Source organism: Mytilus trossulus, chromosome 13 (assembly GCF_036588685.1).
Source record: "Mytilus trossulus isolate FHL-02 chromosome 13, PNRI_Mtr1.1.1.hap1, whole genome shotgun sequence".
In the NCBI taxonomy this organism is placed as follows: domain Eukaryota; kingdom Metazoa; phylum Mollusca; class Bivalvia; order Mytilida; family Mytilidae; genus Mytilus; species Mytilus trossulus.
Window position 1 is genome coordinate 11,954,282 of NC_086385.1, and position 14,676 is coordinate 11,968,957.

Genomic DNA, 14,676 nt, shown 5'->3' on the forward strand with positions numbered 1-14,676 from the left:
GGATTTTTCGAGGCATGTTTTTTTTTGTATAGTCTAGAACAATAAGCGTGTGGATTACAAAGCTTTACTTTAATTTCGATAAATAAATAATTTAAAAGACATATAATCTTTTTCTTTTTTATTGTAGCAAAGAAATTACTTGAAAACGGGTCAGGTGGAGCAGGTCAACAACCATTTGATGGATATATAGACTTAACTGAAACACGTGATAGGTCAGAAGAACGCGGAGGGTGTTGCAACATGTGCAAGCAACAATAAAGATGATTGGTTGTTTTTAGAAAATATGATTCGTACATGTTAAAGTTCACTCATTTTAATGTTTAGAGAATATATCTTAATGTGGATACCAAAATGGAGTGGGTAAGGCTCGAAATTTTAGGAATTATTGAATCATTTGTGGCAGTTAGGATTATTAGGTCGTTATTATTTCCCTTGTTTAAAACTATAAATTTCATATTTCTATATTTACGAATTTACATGAAGTTTTTTCAGTACATATTTGTTAAATTACATAGCTTTTGCTTTTTGAATTCATTTGTTAAAGATGTTTGTTAATATTGTAAAGTTTAATATTGCACCGTCGCAAAACCTTTGATTACCTCAGTCTGTGAGAAACTTATATATTTTATAGAACTTGTTTTAGATTATTATCTAGAATTTTCTGAGGACTGACATTCAGTCCAACCAAGGAAAGCCAGGCTTTCCAACCTTCGATAAGAATAGTGCATTTGCTACATGCCTCCTTAGTACGGTTAACTTGAAGTCATTAAATGACTGCTCCATTTCTATTTAGTTTTGGCTTTACATGTTAACAGTTGTACTTTGCTGATTGAATTATATATTGTTTTCCGTTTTTGGTTTTTATTTACTTAGATTTATTACAGCTCATCACTTATGGCATCAGTCGTTTTCCGCACACATCAGTTTACAAACTAGAATTAGCTGTGGTCTGCATTCCGAATCTTAGGCAGAATTGTTCCTGCTACACATTCTACAACCATCTTGAGTATACTGGTTTTATCTTGATCGTGAGTGAATTTCCTATCTGGGAATAATTCATTTATTTATATGTTACATTTTATATCAATATACATTTTAAAGGTTCATCGTTTTTTTTAAACACTATCTAAAAGCGTATTGGTAAGATGTGTTGTTATCCAATTATTCAAATCTGTGTATGATAATGTGTTCTGCATTCAGCCTCTGAAATTATCTCTGTATGAAAAATGTTCCAAGTGATTAAGTAAAATTTATTTCTTTTGATTAGAGCAAACTTTATGGTAAATTCATCATCTCGTATTTGATATGATACCAAAAATTATAAAGTTCAAGATTACATTGGACATGATACCAAAAATTATAAAGTTCAAGATTATATTGGACATGATACCAAAAATTATAAAGTTCAAGATTATATTGGACATGATACCAAAAATTATAAAGTTCAGGATTATATTGGACATGATACCAAAAATTATAATGTTCAAGATGATATTGGACATGATACCAAAAATTATCAAGATCAAGGTTTTATTGGACATGACTTTTTTGTCACAAAACATTTTCAAGATCAAGATTATATTTCTGCAGACTACATGCATTTAATTAAACGCATTTTTTTTGGAAAATGGTCTACGTGACCGAGCAGAAATATCTTGGTCCAATTTTTTTTTTGTCAGTTAGTAAAACAGTTGGACTCTTGTTTAACAGTTCATTAAGACATTTTTGGAAGTTATCTTCCAAGTCGACATTTTGCTGTTCAGTTATAATTATCCCATCAGGAGGGGGAGGACAGGGGGTAGGTACCCTTCTCCCTTATCGGACCACAGATGAATTATTACGTTGTGATTGGTTAAACGCCGTCACGTGGTGACCCCCTATGAGACCGTATGGGGTTAGTAAGTTTCATATGGGGTTCATGACGCGTTAATGGCGACGTCATCTATTAATGTTGTTGTGTTGCATTGTTTATTTTTCAATAAAACGCCGCTAAAAACTCCAGCGTCCGATAAATTCGTTATACGGTTAACTACTGACCCCCTACGGATCCATAGAGGGTGAATAAAATTCATAGGGGACTCGGCCTCTGGCCTCACCCCCTATGGATTTTACTAACCCTCTATGGATCCGTTTGGGGTCAGTAGCGAACCATATAACTTATATTCTCCTACCCCTCTTCTCTTTATTTTTTTTTTAATTTACCGGAAAAAAGAGAGATATTTTATTTTTTCATATTTTATTTTTTTCTCCAACTTTTTCTCCTTTCTCCCAGCCTTCCTCTCCTTTCTCCTACCCCCTTTCTCCTTTCCCCACCCTCTTTCTCCTTTCTCCTACCCCTTTCTCCCACCCCCTTTCTCCCTGTCTCCCTTACCCCTGTCCTCTCCCTCCATTAGGTCTGGAACACTCACATTAGATTGTTGACTACACGGATATACGATATACTGTACAAGCAATTTATACGATGTGAGAAAAAGAATATATATATATACAAATGTCGGAAACATAATCTTTGACGTACGGACGAAAGGACTTAAAAGGTGGCTCGGTACTATACTGCGCATAATTCCACGCATGAATTACAAAAGTATTTGTCGTAAATTCGATATCATTTTTTTTCTTAAATATTTTGATTGATTAGAAATGTTAATCATTGTAGTTATGCGACTACTAGAATATTTTCGTTATTATCCGTATTTGTTAAAGGGTCAAAATGGCATTCACCCATTTTCACCATTTTCCCGCCAAAATTTGGGTTTTAAGGCAAAATATTTAATTTTCCTTATCGGTGACATATGATTTTTATTTGCTCATTCTTTGAAGCTTTATTTCAGCTTTTTATATTGCAGTTTTGGACCAAGTGTTATAGAACGTCTGTTTGATATTCCGATAAAAATATGTCAACACCTCTATTTTCCCTATCATTTCATTGAAAAATGGTCCCTTTTACATATATACACCTGTTTTGAGCTTAATTGGTCCGTGACCCCTATTTTTTTTAACCAATTTGATTCACTTTCTGCAAAGAATAAAATAACAAAAAATACGGCACTTCTGATAGAAACTTCGAATAGGCCGGAGCCACCTTAAAGAAGGATAAGAGTTAAACTCCCCCTCCTCTACAGTGGGATCATACAAATAAATTGAAGCTTACTTACAAGTGTATAACGTTGTCTTTAAAGATCGGTTGTTGTGACAAAATAAATATTTGAAGCTTACTGAAAGTACTGCAGGGGTGATTAACAAGGGAGCAGTCAAACTCATAGTTCAAAAATAAACTGACAACGCGATGGCTAAATCTGAAAAAGACAGACAAATAATAGTACAAATAACACAACAAAGAAAACTTAAGACTAATAAAAAAGAACCCCACTGAAACTAGTGTGATCTCATGTGCTCAGGCAGGGTAAGCAGATCCTGCTCCACATCATGCACATGTGGCACCCGTCGTGTTCCTCGTGTTATTACAAACCAGTAAATTATCTAATTCGGTAGGTCACATTCATAAAAAGGGAAGGGGATTGTAGTAACGATGTAAGGGACATATTCGATATCATCTGTGAGACAGTTAGTCCATAGCGGTCAACCAACTCGTGATGGCGTCCGTAAAATTTACGAAGGGATGATTTCAACTTCACCATTTGAAACTCTTGGTTTAAAAGCTTCCTTGTGAGCAGCAATTCCCCCTATCAATAAAATCATGATATGAAATGCAAGCACGGGAATATCGTATCAATTGGGAGATATATAACCCGTATGAAGGTGCTGCTGGAATGTTGCTACTTAGAAATGGAAAGTTCACAATTGGAAAGCTGAAATCATCTCTTTTGTCGTAAAGTTTTGTTTTCAACCGACCCTCATTGTCAATTTCTAGATGTAAGTCAAGATATGAAGCTGACTTAACTGTATCTGTAGTATCCTTTATCTCTAGTTCAATGGGATAGATGCGTTCCACATAGTCTTCAAATTTTGAATTATTTAGTGAAAGAACATCATCCATATAGCTGAAAGTAGAGTTAAAGGATCTTGCTAACTTCTTATCCTTCTTCCTAAGAAGTTCCTGCATGAAGTCAGCCTCATAATAGGGGTTTGAGAGGTGTATTGTTTGGGAATCAACATTCTTAATATATGGAGAACATTATTGTGACGGTTCTTTTCTATTAGGCTGGAAAAAGTATTGCCTTACTTGTAAATTCAGATATTATTGTGTTTGGCTTTTTTTATTGCAAAAAATGCGACGGGCCAGGGTTATAATGGCAATAATTTAAACTCACATTTTGGTTAAATGTATAAAACAGGATTTTTCGCAATTCCGCAAAAATTAAAATCGAATTTTAATCCAAAATGACAAAATCGTAGTAATACATGTAAATGCACGTCATAATTTGTGAATGTACAGTACCTGACTTCATACTAACCTGTATAGTCAGAGCTTTATTTTCTTTTAATTTCAATTTTTCGAGCTTAGAGTGAAAATCATTTGTGAAATTCAAATGTGGTTGATATGAAGTAAACTCAACAGCTAGGACAGCAACCCAATGGTACAAATAAGACGACAAAGTCCTACAATAGACGGATGGACATGGCAATATAATATAGTGCAATTATATTGAATATACTGCATTTAGCTCATGTTCTGTTATCAACACAAATGAGGGCCAGAGTGTCCAAAATTTAGTGCAAATTAAAAAGATGTGGTATGCATGCGTGCAAATGAAACAACTCTCCATCCACGACACAATTTATAAAAGCAAACCCTTATTGGTCAAAGTACGGTCTTCAACATGGAGCCTTGACTGACACCGAACAGCAAGCTATAAAAGTGTCACAAATAGTGTTAAACCATTCAAATGGGAACCAACTGCCGTGTCTAATCGTCTAAACAGTGTTGTCAATGTCAGTATTTGTAGCCGTTCTTTATAAGTTTTGTCTTTCAAGTATGACAGCATATTAGCAGATCGATCGTCTGTGGACATTTTCTAATTATTCGCCTGAATAAAATTGAGAATGGAAATGGGGAATGTGTCAAAGAGACAACAACCCGACCAAATAAAAAAACAACAGCAGAAGGTCACCAACAGGTCTTCAATGCTCTATAGCGAGAAATTCCCGCACTCGGAGGCGTACTTCAGCTGGCCCCTAAACAAATATATACGAGTTCAGTAATAATGAACGCCATACTAATTTCCAAATTGTACACAAGAAACTAAAATTAAAATAATCCCAGACTAACAAAGGCCAGAGACTTGGGATTTGAATGTCGTTTATTAAATTACCTTTACCGAAAATAGCGACCTGACGCACATCATACCTTTACCTATCCTGTATTCGCCACCACTTTCAGATAAACCACTGGCGCTGTTGTCGTTTTGTCAGTGTATATTAAAATTGATTTTGAATCGTATGAATTGTCACTGTATACGTATGGACGGTCACAATAACAACGATGCAGTTATAATACAATTTGTACGACCAACACTAGAATATGCTAGCAGTGCCTGGGACCCGCATCTCCAAAAACACATACAACAGTTAGTTTAAACATATTTTATTTGCAAAAGTAGCAAAAGGGATTGGACACAAGTTATAACAACATTAGAGACGTCCTCTCCCAATATAAATATAAACACAAAGTACATTAGATAATGACGAAGAAAAAAAACATAGTAGGAATGCATGTAATACATACTTCAAACGAAAATTAGAAATAAAAATTTAAAAAAAAACAATATAATAAGGAATAATAATGAAACAACTGGACTGGAGAGAAAGGTTGTAAAGTAGAAATTTAGAATGTTAATCAATTGTTTTAAATCTTTGTGTTATTCTGATATAAGATTGTACGGACTCAAAAATGTCTTTGTTTTGCTGAAAAGAAACGTCACCGTCACTAGCTAACAGAAACTCAATGGATATAGCTTAACTTTCTAATTTTGAAAACAGTATTTCTCTTTCTTCGTTATGAAAAGCGCACTTTAAAAAATAGTGTATACTATTCTCAACAGGGTGGCCACAGCTGCATGCGGGACTTGGTTTATTATTAACACGATGTAAATCTGAAACAACAGCTAGAAATGGTCCAAAGGAGAGCAGCCGCATTCATCAGGCATTATAATTCTCGAGACCCGGGCATAGTTACATCTTTATCAGGGGACCTAAAACTACCACAATTACGGGGGGAGACGAAAAACATCACAGTTACTCCTGTTTCATAAAGTAATCCACCAACCTTTTGCTATTCCGAATCCAGAATACTTGATGATGACACCAGCAAGAATGACGCGTCAGTTCCATCAACGACGATGTGTCAGATTAGGATCAAGTTCTGAACAAAGAAAACATAGCTTCTTCGTAAGAACCATCACAAACTGGAATGAAATACCGCCTAACTTATTGGACATTGATGACTATGAGGCATTCAAGACCAACCTCATAGCACACAGATATCCGTAAATTAGCACAAACATGTTTTTATCTGCACTGCAGTCTAGCACCTGTACATATGATTTTAAAAGAGCACATTTTGGATGACACAACTTTAATTTTAATACATTCGTGTGATAAGTCAACCGACTCTTTACGGATTACCCATGTAGACGCGTACGTAGACGTAGATAAATCAGAAAGATAATAATATTGAACCAATACTGTATATGGATCACATACACTTGCTACTGCATTTTCTAAGTGTGGTCTCACCGGTATACCTTTATTTACTCTAAAAACTGTTTTTATAAATTTTGTATGAATGTAGCAGTTAGGATTATTATGTCATAATTTCCCTTGTTTAAAACTATAAATTTCATATTTCTTTGTTTAATAATTTACATGAAGCTTATTCAGTATATATTTGTTAAATTATATAGGTTTAGCTATTTTAATTCATTAGTTAAAGATATTTATCTTAATCATGTTAATTGTAAAGTTTAATATTTGCATCGCTGCAAATTCTTTGGATACCTTCTGTGAGAGATTTATATATTTTATATAACTTCTTTTAGATTCTTACTTTGAAACCTCTGAGGACTGACATTCAGTCCCACTAAGGAAAGCCAAGCTTTCCAACCAGTTTCCAATAGGTTAGTGCTTTTGCTACATGCCTCCTCAGTACGGTAAATTCAAGTCGTATTGAATGCTCCATTTCTACACTTTTGGCTGTAAGATACATAAATAAAAGATGTATTTTGTTAATTAAATTATATATTGTTTTCAGTTTTTGGTTTTTATTCACTTAGATTTATTACAGCTCATCACTTTTGGCATCAGTCGTTTCCATTACATCAGTTTACAAACTAGAATTAGCTGTGGTCCGCATCCCCGAATCTTAGGCAGAATCGTTCCTGCTACATGTATAACGTTACATGTACGACAATTAAATATTTTATTTGATTTGAACTAAAATGTTTTTATCTGCTATACAATGATTAATCTTATATAGATATAGGAAGATGTGGTGTGAGTGCCGATGAGACAACTCTCCATCCAAATAACAATTTAAAAAGTAAACCATTATAGGTTAAAGTACGGCCTTCACTGAACACGGAGCCTTGGCTCACACCGAACAACAAGCTATAAAGGGCCCCAAAATTACTAGTGTAAAACCCGTCTTACTTATGTCTACTAAGCAGAATGTCTATTATCTACTTTAAAAATCAGAATCGCCGGAATTTTGAAATAGCTTACTTGTAATAAGATAATTTTAAACTTATTTTTACATGTTTTAAGTCCGGAACTCAGATACACCGTCTTCGGGTCAAAAATGTTATCGCCCTCGCAACGTCACAATCTCCCGCCATCTTTTCAATAAAGACAACATTCATTTGCATCAGCAGCACAGACTGAAATGTAGCAGCCAATCAAGGATGTTGTGAGCAGCAGAAATAAATAAAACAAAAGAAAATTATGACGGGACATGGGGTACTAAAGTATTTGATTAACAAACACAGAGTTGTCTATATAATTATCCTGAAATTGTAGGATAAAGTAAAGTTTTACCACGTCCGAAATTCGGCCATGTCTCCCAGGAAAATTAGTTGCTCTTAACATTACAAAGAACATAATTTACAGTCGTGACACTGACATTATTTACTATATATAATGCATAGAAAGGACATTTTAATTATCTTTAATACGTTATATGAAAAACATCGGGACTCTCTCTGTGACACAAAATGAATCATATGATGTAAAAAGTTTTTAAAAATCTATCATTGACATTGATATTATTGATCTACCCATCCCTTACTAGTTGCTGTTTGGTTTAAACCCCATTAATATTAAAGGCTGAACCTTAATCCATTAATATATTGTTGAATGAGGGCAGGAATGCCTTTTTGTCGAGCATCAAACTTCCCATTTTTTTTATTGTCCTTTATCAAATCCAGTGGCAGATCCAGAACTTTTCCTAAGGGGGGGCCCTCTGACTGACCTAAGAGGGGTCCCGCTCCAGTCATGCTTCAATGATTCCCTATATAATCAACCAAATTTTTCCCACGAAATTCTATAGTTACAGTTGGTAACATAAGCAGTAAAAAAATTGTCTTTATTTTAACCGATAAATTACAGTCAATCGTCATATTGGCATGTATATATTTGGGGTACCCCCTTCATATGCGAGCCAAAATTTGTTCCTGTGAAAAATGTTTCAGTTGAACTTATATCACAAGAAATATGCTCTCGGAGAACTTTTTTTCACAGATAATTTCTCTCTTGAATTGAATTGAAAGTACTTTTTGAGTTTTGCTAGAAAAATTTACATGTAATCTTTGAAAAAAAAGAGGGGTGACAGATACCAGATCTTAAATATCGAAAATAACTGACAACACCATGGCTAAAAAATAAAAAAACACAAACAGACAAATAAAAGTACACAAGACACAACATTGAAAACTAAAGACTAAGCAACACGAACTCCACCAAAAACTTGGGGTGATCTCAGGTGCTTCAAAAGGGTAAGCAGATCCTGCTCCACATGTGGCACTCGTTATGTTGCTCTAGTTATTACTAACCCAATAAATAGTCTAATGTGGTAGGTCACATTCATGAAAAGGGAAAGGTGAAATATCAATTTTATAAGAACCCTGAGTTACATGTACCTGTATAGGTAATTTAAATGAAACATACAATCTGAAAACTTCAACCCCGACTGATTTCAACAGGTGACATTGTTAGATACTTCGTCAACCTATGTTTTATTAACTCAATAAATGGTAAGCATCTCAAGATTGAATACCCCAATGAATTGCCACCATTAGATGTTGACCATACAAGAGGGTGGACATAATTAGCTGTAGTTACATGTAGTACTAGTAGTTACGACATAAGGAACATATCCTTATAAAACATCTCTATCGTAAATGATCAGTCATCTCTGCTGCTAGTCTTATACATGTACTCTAATTTTCCTTTAAACATAATTCAGAAATTTAAATGAAATATTAGATTAGGTAAAGGGTATTGCTGTACTGCATATAATTTGTAATGAGATCAAATGTTAATCCTGTAATCCTGTAAATCCATGCATGATACTTAATCTTAAAGGCTATAAATAAAAAAAAAATGTTTAAATTGTGACAACAGTCGACCATGTTGAAATATGGAAAAGGATGTTTAATGGCCAATATGTATCCAAAAAATAAAACTGTTATTTTTGTATAAAGCAATAATTAAAAAAACCCAGATATTTTATACAGCAACATAGAACCACAGAATTACAGGCTCTTGACTTATGGACATGCGCATACAGAAGTGGTGGGATTGAAACAAGTTTGTCATTGCCAAACAGTCCCTCTAATCTGGTATACCTGGTATAGTGGTGTACCAATATAACTTTTAAGAACAACCTTTAAAAATAAGTTCATGTAACATGTATAATTTTTTAACTTGGCCTTTTTCAATGCATATCCAAATTCATTGCTTGTTCTGTCTGTAATGTTTAAAAGTTTTAACCTTAAATAGGTCACAATATATATTAACATTTACATGTACATATATTATTTCTGTCGACAGATTGGATGTTGGTCTATTTTCGGAGCTACAGATGTTTTTCCTAAACATGGGGTATTTATTCTGTGAAGGCTGAAGTTAGTATTATAAATGATATTTTTATCATTGTGAAAAATTCGAGAGGGTCATAATCGCAATAATTTTTACTCCCATTTTGTTATTTTTTATATGAATTAAACAGGATTTTTCACAATATCACAAATTAAAATCACATTTTAGTCCAAAATATAAAATCACAATAGTAAATGCAATCAATAATTTCTGAATTAACAGTATTATAAAAGTGTAGATTTAGCCTGTATAATGATTAAGAAGGTCTTTAAATATGTTTAAGAAATATCTGTTCTATTGCTTTGAATTTGAAATATAAACTTTCCATAGTACAACAACTTTTAAATTTCAGACAATGTGGATTTAAGTTTAATTTATAAATGTTTGTTTCTGCATGCTGTCAAGTCCATGTGAGTTACTGTGGAAAAATATCTACTATTTCACTCACGTTAAAACAGGCTTGTTACTTGGATGGAGAGTTGTCTCATTGGCACTCATACCACATCTTTCTATATCTATTGTGAAAGTCAACATATAATAGTTAGGTTCTTCTTTCACTTGAAACTTTTTTTGTTATGCACAATGCCATAATATACATATATATTCCTGTTGGAACCAAAAGTCACTTTAAAAAGATGATACCTACAAAATGTACATTGTATCAGCTAGCATCAGTAAAGGAATCGTTTTATCATGTAAATCGTCATCATAAAACCATCCCGGACCAATTTGAATATTATTTAGGTAAAAAGTCGCGATCTTTTAAATGCGTCCCCATCACCGAAATCAGCAATTTCCATCATGGAATAGCATGTTTTGGTGAATCCGTGATAGCTGTGTACATTATGTCAAAGTCAAATGGCCCCCAAACGGGAGGAGGGAACAGAAAAATGGTCACTTCCGTTTTCTTCCAATTACCAATAAAACCCTTGCCAAAGTGGGGTGTCTGTTTGAATGCTTGTAATGTACTTGTAAGTATTCAGCCGCAGATGGTCAGATAATAAATCTTACATCTCACATCAAAAATGTTAAGGTCTTTGAATGTTAAGAACCCTTGCTTCAAATTGAAAGGGGTCTATAGTTGATCTTTTATAGGGCAAAATCTGCATACAGGTCTTTTCAATGTACTGTTAATCAGAAATTATTGCGATGTTTTTATTGATGCGAAAAATGCGACAGAGTTGCAATAATTTAATTTCGTTTTTTGAAATATAATATTTTATATGAACTTAACAGTATTTTTCTCAAAATCGTATTTAATTCTTAAAATTGACAAAATTGCAATAATAAATGCACGCAATAATTTCTTATTTGACAATACCCTCATTTTGCAGAAAAAATTAACCAAACCGCCTCTTACAGGATCTACCTAATGTATTTATTGTTAATTTGTTTTTGTCTTGAATGTACATGAAATGTTTGCCACTGAATGTTGAACAAGCAATAATCAATTGATCAAAAAAGTAAAATGCTGTTTTGTTTTTGTAGATTGTACCATGAAGATAGTTGATAGCTCTGTTAAGGAAGAAAAGATGGAGCTTGAAGTGGGTAAATGGGATAAATTGAAAACTTGGGATAAGGTGCAGGGAGACATTGATGAAATGCTGAAAAATGTGGAGAAATTTGATGACAGTATGACCCTATACTATGGGCCACAGGTTTGTAATGGAATACCAGAAAAGCGATTTATTTTCGCAGGGTGTGAAATTTTCACTTATTTTTGCAAGATGTGAAATTTCGCATATTTTCGCGGATAGAACAAAATAACCAAAATAAATTTGGCAAACTTAAAAATGCACATGCAAAGGTATTGATAAAATTTTTGAATGCGCCAAAATAATAACCGCCAAGATATTTCCTATACCTTATTCTATGAAAATCAAGAAATTTTACACCCGCAAAAATAAGCTGCTATAATTAATGAGATGATTTGAAATTATTCTGTCACAGCTAATTTCCAAAAGCATGTAGAGCAAGACTTTGTTTAACTTGCTTGCTTTGTTTTTATATTGTACAATCATTAGGATAACACTCAATTAAATTCAAATACTACAATGTATATGTTCAGGTTTAAACTATGCCAATATATATTGTTGAAAGATGCTATCTTATTTACCAAGCTTGTATAAACAATTATACAAACAAAGCAAGCAAGCCAACCAAAGTTTTGCTTTACATGCATTAGGAAATTAGCTGTAAGGAAGTTATTGTTTTGCTCATGGGATCTGTTTGAATATGTTAACTCATAAGAATGATTGTATATAGTACTTAGCTTAGGAAAGAAATAATAATGAAAAATAGGAATAGATGTTAAAGTTACAACTTTCAGTCTGCACCAAAAACTTTTGTTCTTATTGGTCCAAATGAAGTCTTGCAATAACTATAGTCCATATAAAATTTCACTTGTCTGGGGCATTGGACTAGTGGCTAACTGTGCAGACTGAATTTTTAGTTTGAGGTACCCCATTATCATGATAAGATTTCAGTGTAATTATGTTTACAAATTTAAATAAATTATCTGTAGGTCTTTCAATCTTAAATCTTAAAATTAAGATTGAACAGAAATTATATAAGAATGACATAAAAGTTTTTTCTCTAGCAAGATTTGTTGTGGTAAAAGCTACAATTTGTGTCTTATTCCTCTGTCTATTTATTAAATATTTATGATAAGGCCAAATAATATAGTATGTGTGGTTCCAGTTACATCTAAAAAAAAGTTAGGGTAGATAGGAAGGATTTTTTTTGTTTATTTTATGTTTTTTTTTTACATTGAGTCTACGGTAGCAACTCTCAGACTTTTACAGTGCTTAGTGAAAAATGACAATAAAATCTTAAGGGTAGGCTATTTTAGAGACTAAAAAGTAGGGTAGGTAGGGTAACTGGAACCACATATAAATTTTTATTTGGCCTAAAACCATTTATTTTTACCTTCAGCTTTATCATACCTTACGACATCCAGCTCACATCAAATGTATGACACATTTTACCTCCAACATAGGAGAGAATTTTGTGTCTCACTACAGACTTGGTACTCAGGATCAGCTTGGTGTATGGACCCTGAAATCAGTGGAGCGTGGAGCCAAATGTGAAAACCAAAGGTAATATAAAAAAGAAGATGTGGTATGATTGCCAATAAGACAACTATTCACAAAAGACCAAAATGACACAAAAATTAAGTTTGTTTCTTGTCATGGTTATTAAACAGTTTGTAAAATGGAAGATTGATATCATTAATTGGAATTGGGAACTATATCTCAATGAGTAACTGACCAAACAACTCAACAAAACATTGTGAATAATAATCTTACTAGAAATAAGAAGATGTGGTATGATGCCAATGAGACAACAGACTCTCCATCTAAGTTTCAATGTATAAAAAGTTAACCAATTATATAAGGTTTTGTAGATTTCCTGTGTAAAGAAAAACCACAAATTTAAATATTCAATGATTACAAATTTTCCATGGGCTTGTATGCAAACTATTGCAAAACCATGTTATTAAATATTTAGGAAAGTATTCCTCAAACCACAAAAAGAAATGAATCTACAGTAACTGATGTGCTATTTTTATGCCCCACCTACGATAGTAGAGGGGCATTATGTTTTCTGATCTGTGGGTCTGTTCATCCGTTCGTTCATTCGTCTGTCCAGTATCAGATTAAAGTTTTTGGTTGAGGTAGTTTTTGATAAAGTTGAAGTCCAATCAATTTGAAACTTAGTATACATGTTCCTTATGATATGATCATTCTAATTCTAATGTCAAAGTAGAGTTCTGACCCCAATTTCACGGTCCACTGAACATAGAAAATGATAGTTCGAGTGGGGCATCCGTGTACTGGGGACACATTCTTGTTCTTTAGTCAATTCTGCTCTGAGTAATATTGTATTGATATATTTTTCAGGTTTAACATCACTGGTGAAGTAAAGGCTTTCCTATTTATTCCTAAACACAGGGTAAGGCTAAGGTTTAAAAAAATCATTGTAATGTTGATCAGGCCTAATTAGCAGGTGGTCTATGGGATTGATTGATTGATTGTTGCAATTGGTGTTTTAACGCCACTTTTTAAAACCTCCTTTGGATTACTTCGGGGCAGCCAGTTTTTATTTGTGGAGGAAGCCAGAGTACACAGAGAAAACCACGACCTCAGTCTGTGCCAAAAACATTTTTATCTACTAGTACGGAAACTAAATAACAAAATTTGTCCCTATATGTGCATAGAAAATTTTTACTAGTCCGAATCAATATTTAGTAGTCTGGGGCATCAGACTAGTGGTTAACGGTGCAGACTGCCTCAAATAGGAAAAGTGACAATCCTAGTCAATTAAGGGCATACGTTTCAGTTACAGAAGAGGTTATGATGTTGCTAACGTAAAATGTCATTTTCCGACTTCAAACTGTGACATATCAGGAAAAGATGTATTTTTCGACTGATTTTTATCATTTAAAACTGATCTAACTTTAAAACAAGTTCATGGACCCCTCTTTTTTAAAACGACATTCAGTTTGATTAGGTAGGAAGATTATTTGTACCAACAAATTTCATGAAAAAGTCAATGTTGCCAATTTTTTAAAGTTGATAAATATACAGCAAAAAATGATGATTTTGTCCTACATTAATGAAC

At 33.4% G+C, this 14,676-nt stretch overlaps 2 protein-coding genes across 4 annotated transcripts in view; both read left to right on the forward strand.

Annotated features, from left to right (window-relative positions):
* Positions 1-849, forward strand: part of LOC134694017 (ras-related protein Rab-5C-like) — a 34,753-nt gene extending 33,904 nt beyond the window's left edge. Inside the window, exon 6 of the mRNA XM_063555017.1 lies at positions 128-849. Coding sequence (XP_063411087.1) covers positions 128-258 — 131 coding nt within the window. The 3' untranslated portion in view covers positions 259-849. The remainder of the gene's footprint in view (positions 1-127) is intronic.
* A 6,947-nt stretch (positions 850-7,796) lies between these two features.
* Positions 7,797-14,676, forward strand: part of LOC134695011 (uncharacterized) — a 101,439-nt gene continuing 94,559 nt past the window's right edge. For all 3 annotated transcript variants that reach the window (XM_063556145.1, XM_063556146.1, XM_063556147.1), the window contains exons 1-5: positions 7,797-7,914; positions 10,006-10,079; positions 11,542-11,711; positions 12,988-13,151; positions 13,956-14,007. In XM_063556145.1, the coding sequence (XP_063412215.1) occupies positions 11,550-11,711; positions 12,988-13,151; positions 13,956-14,007 (378 nt within the window). In that variant the 5' untranslated portion in view covers positions 7,797-7,914; positions 10,006-10,079; positions 11,542-11,549. The remainder of the gene's footprint in view (positions 7,915-10,005; positions 10,080-11,541; positions 11,712-12,987; positions 13,152-13,955; positions 14,008-14,676) is intronic.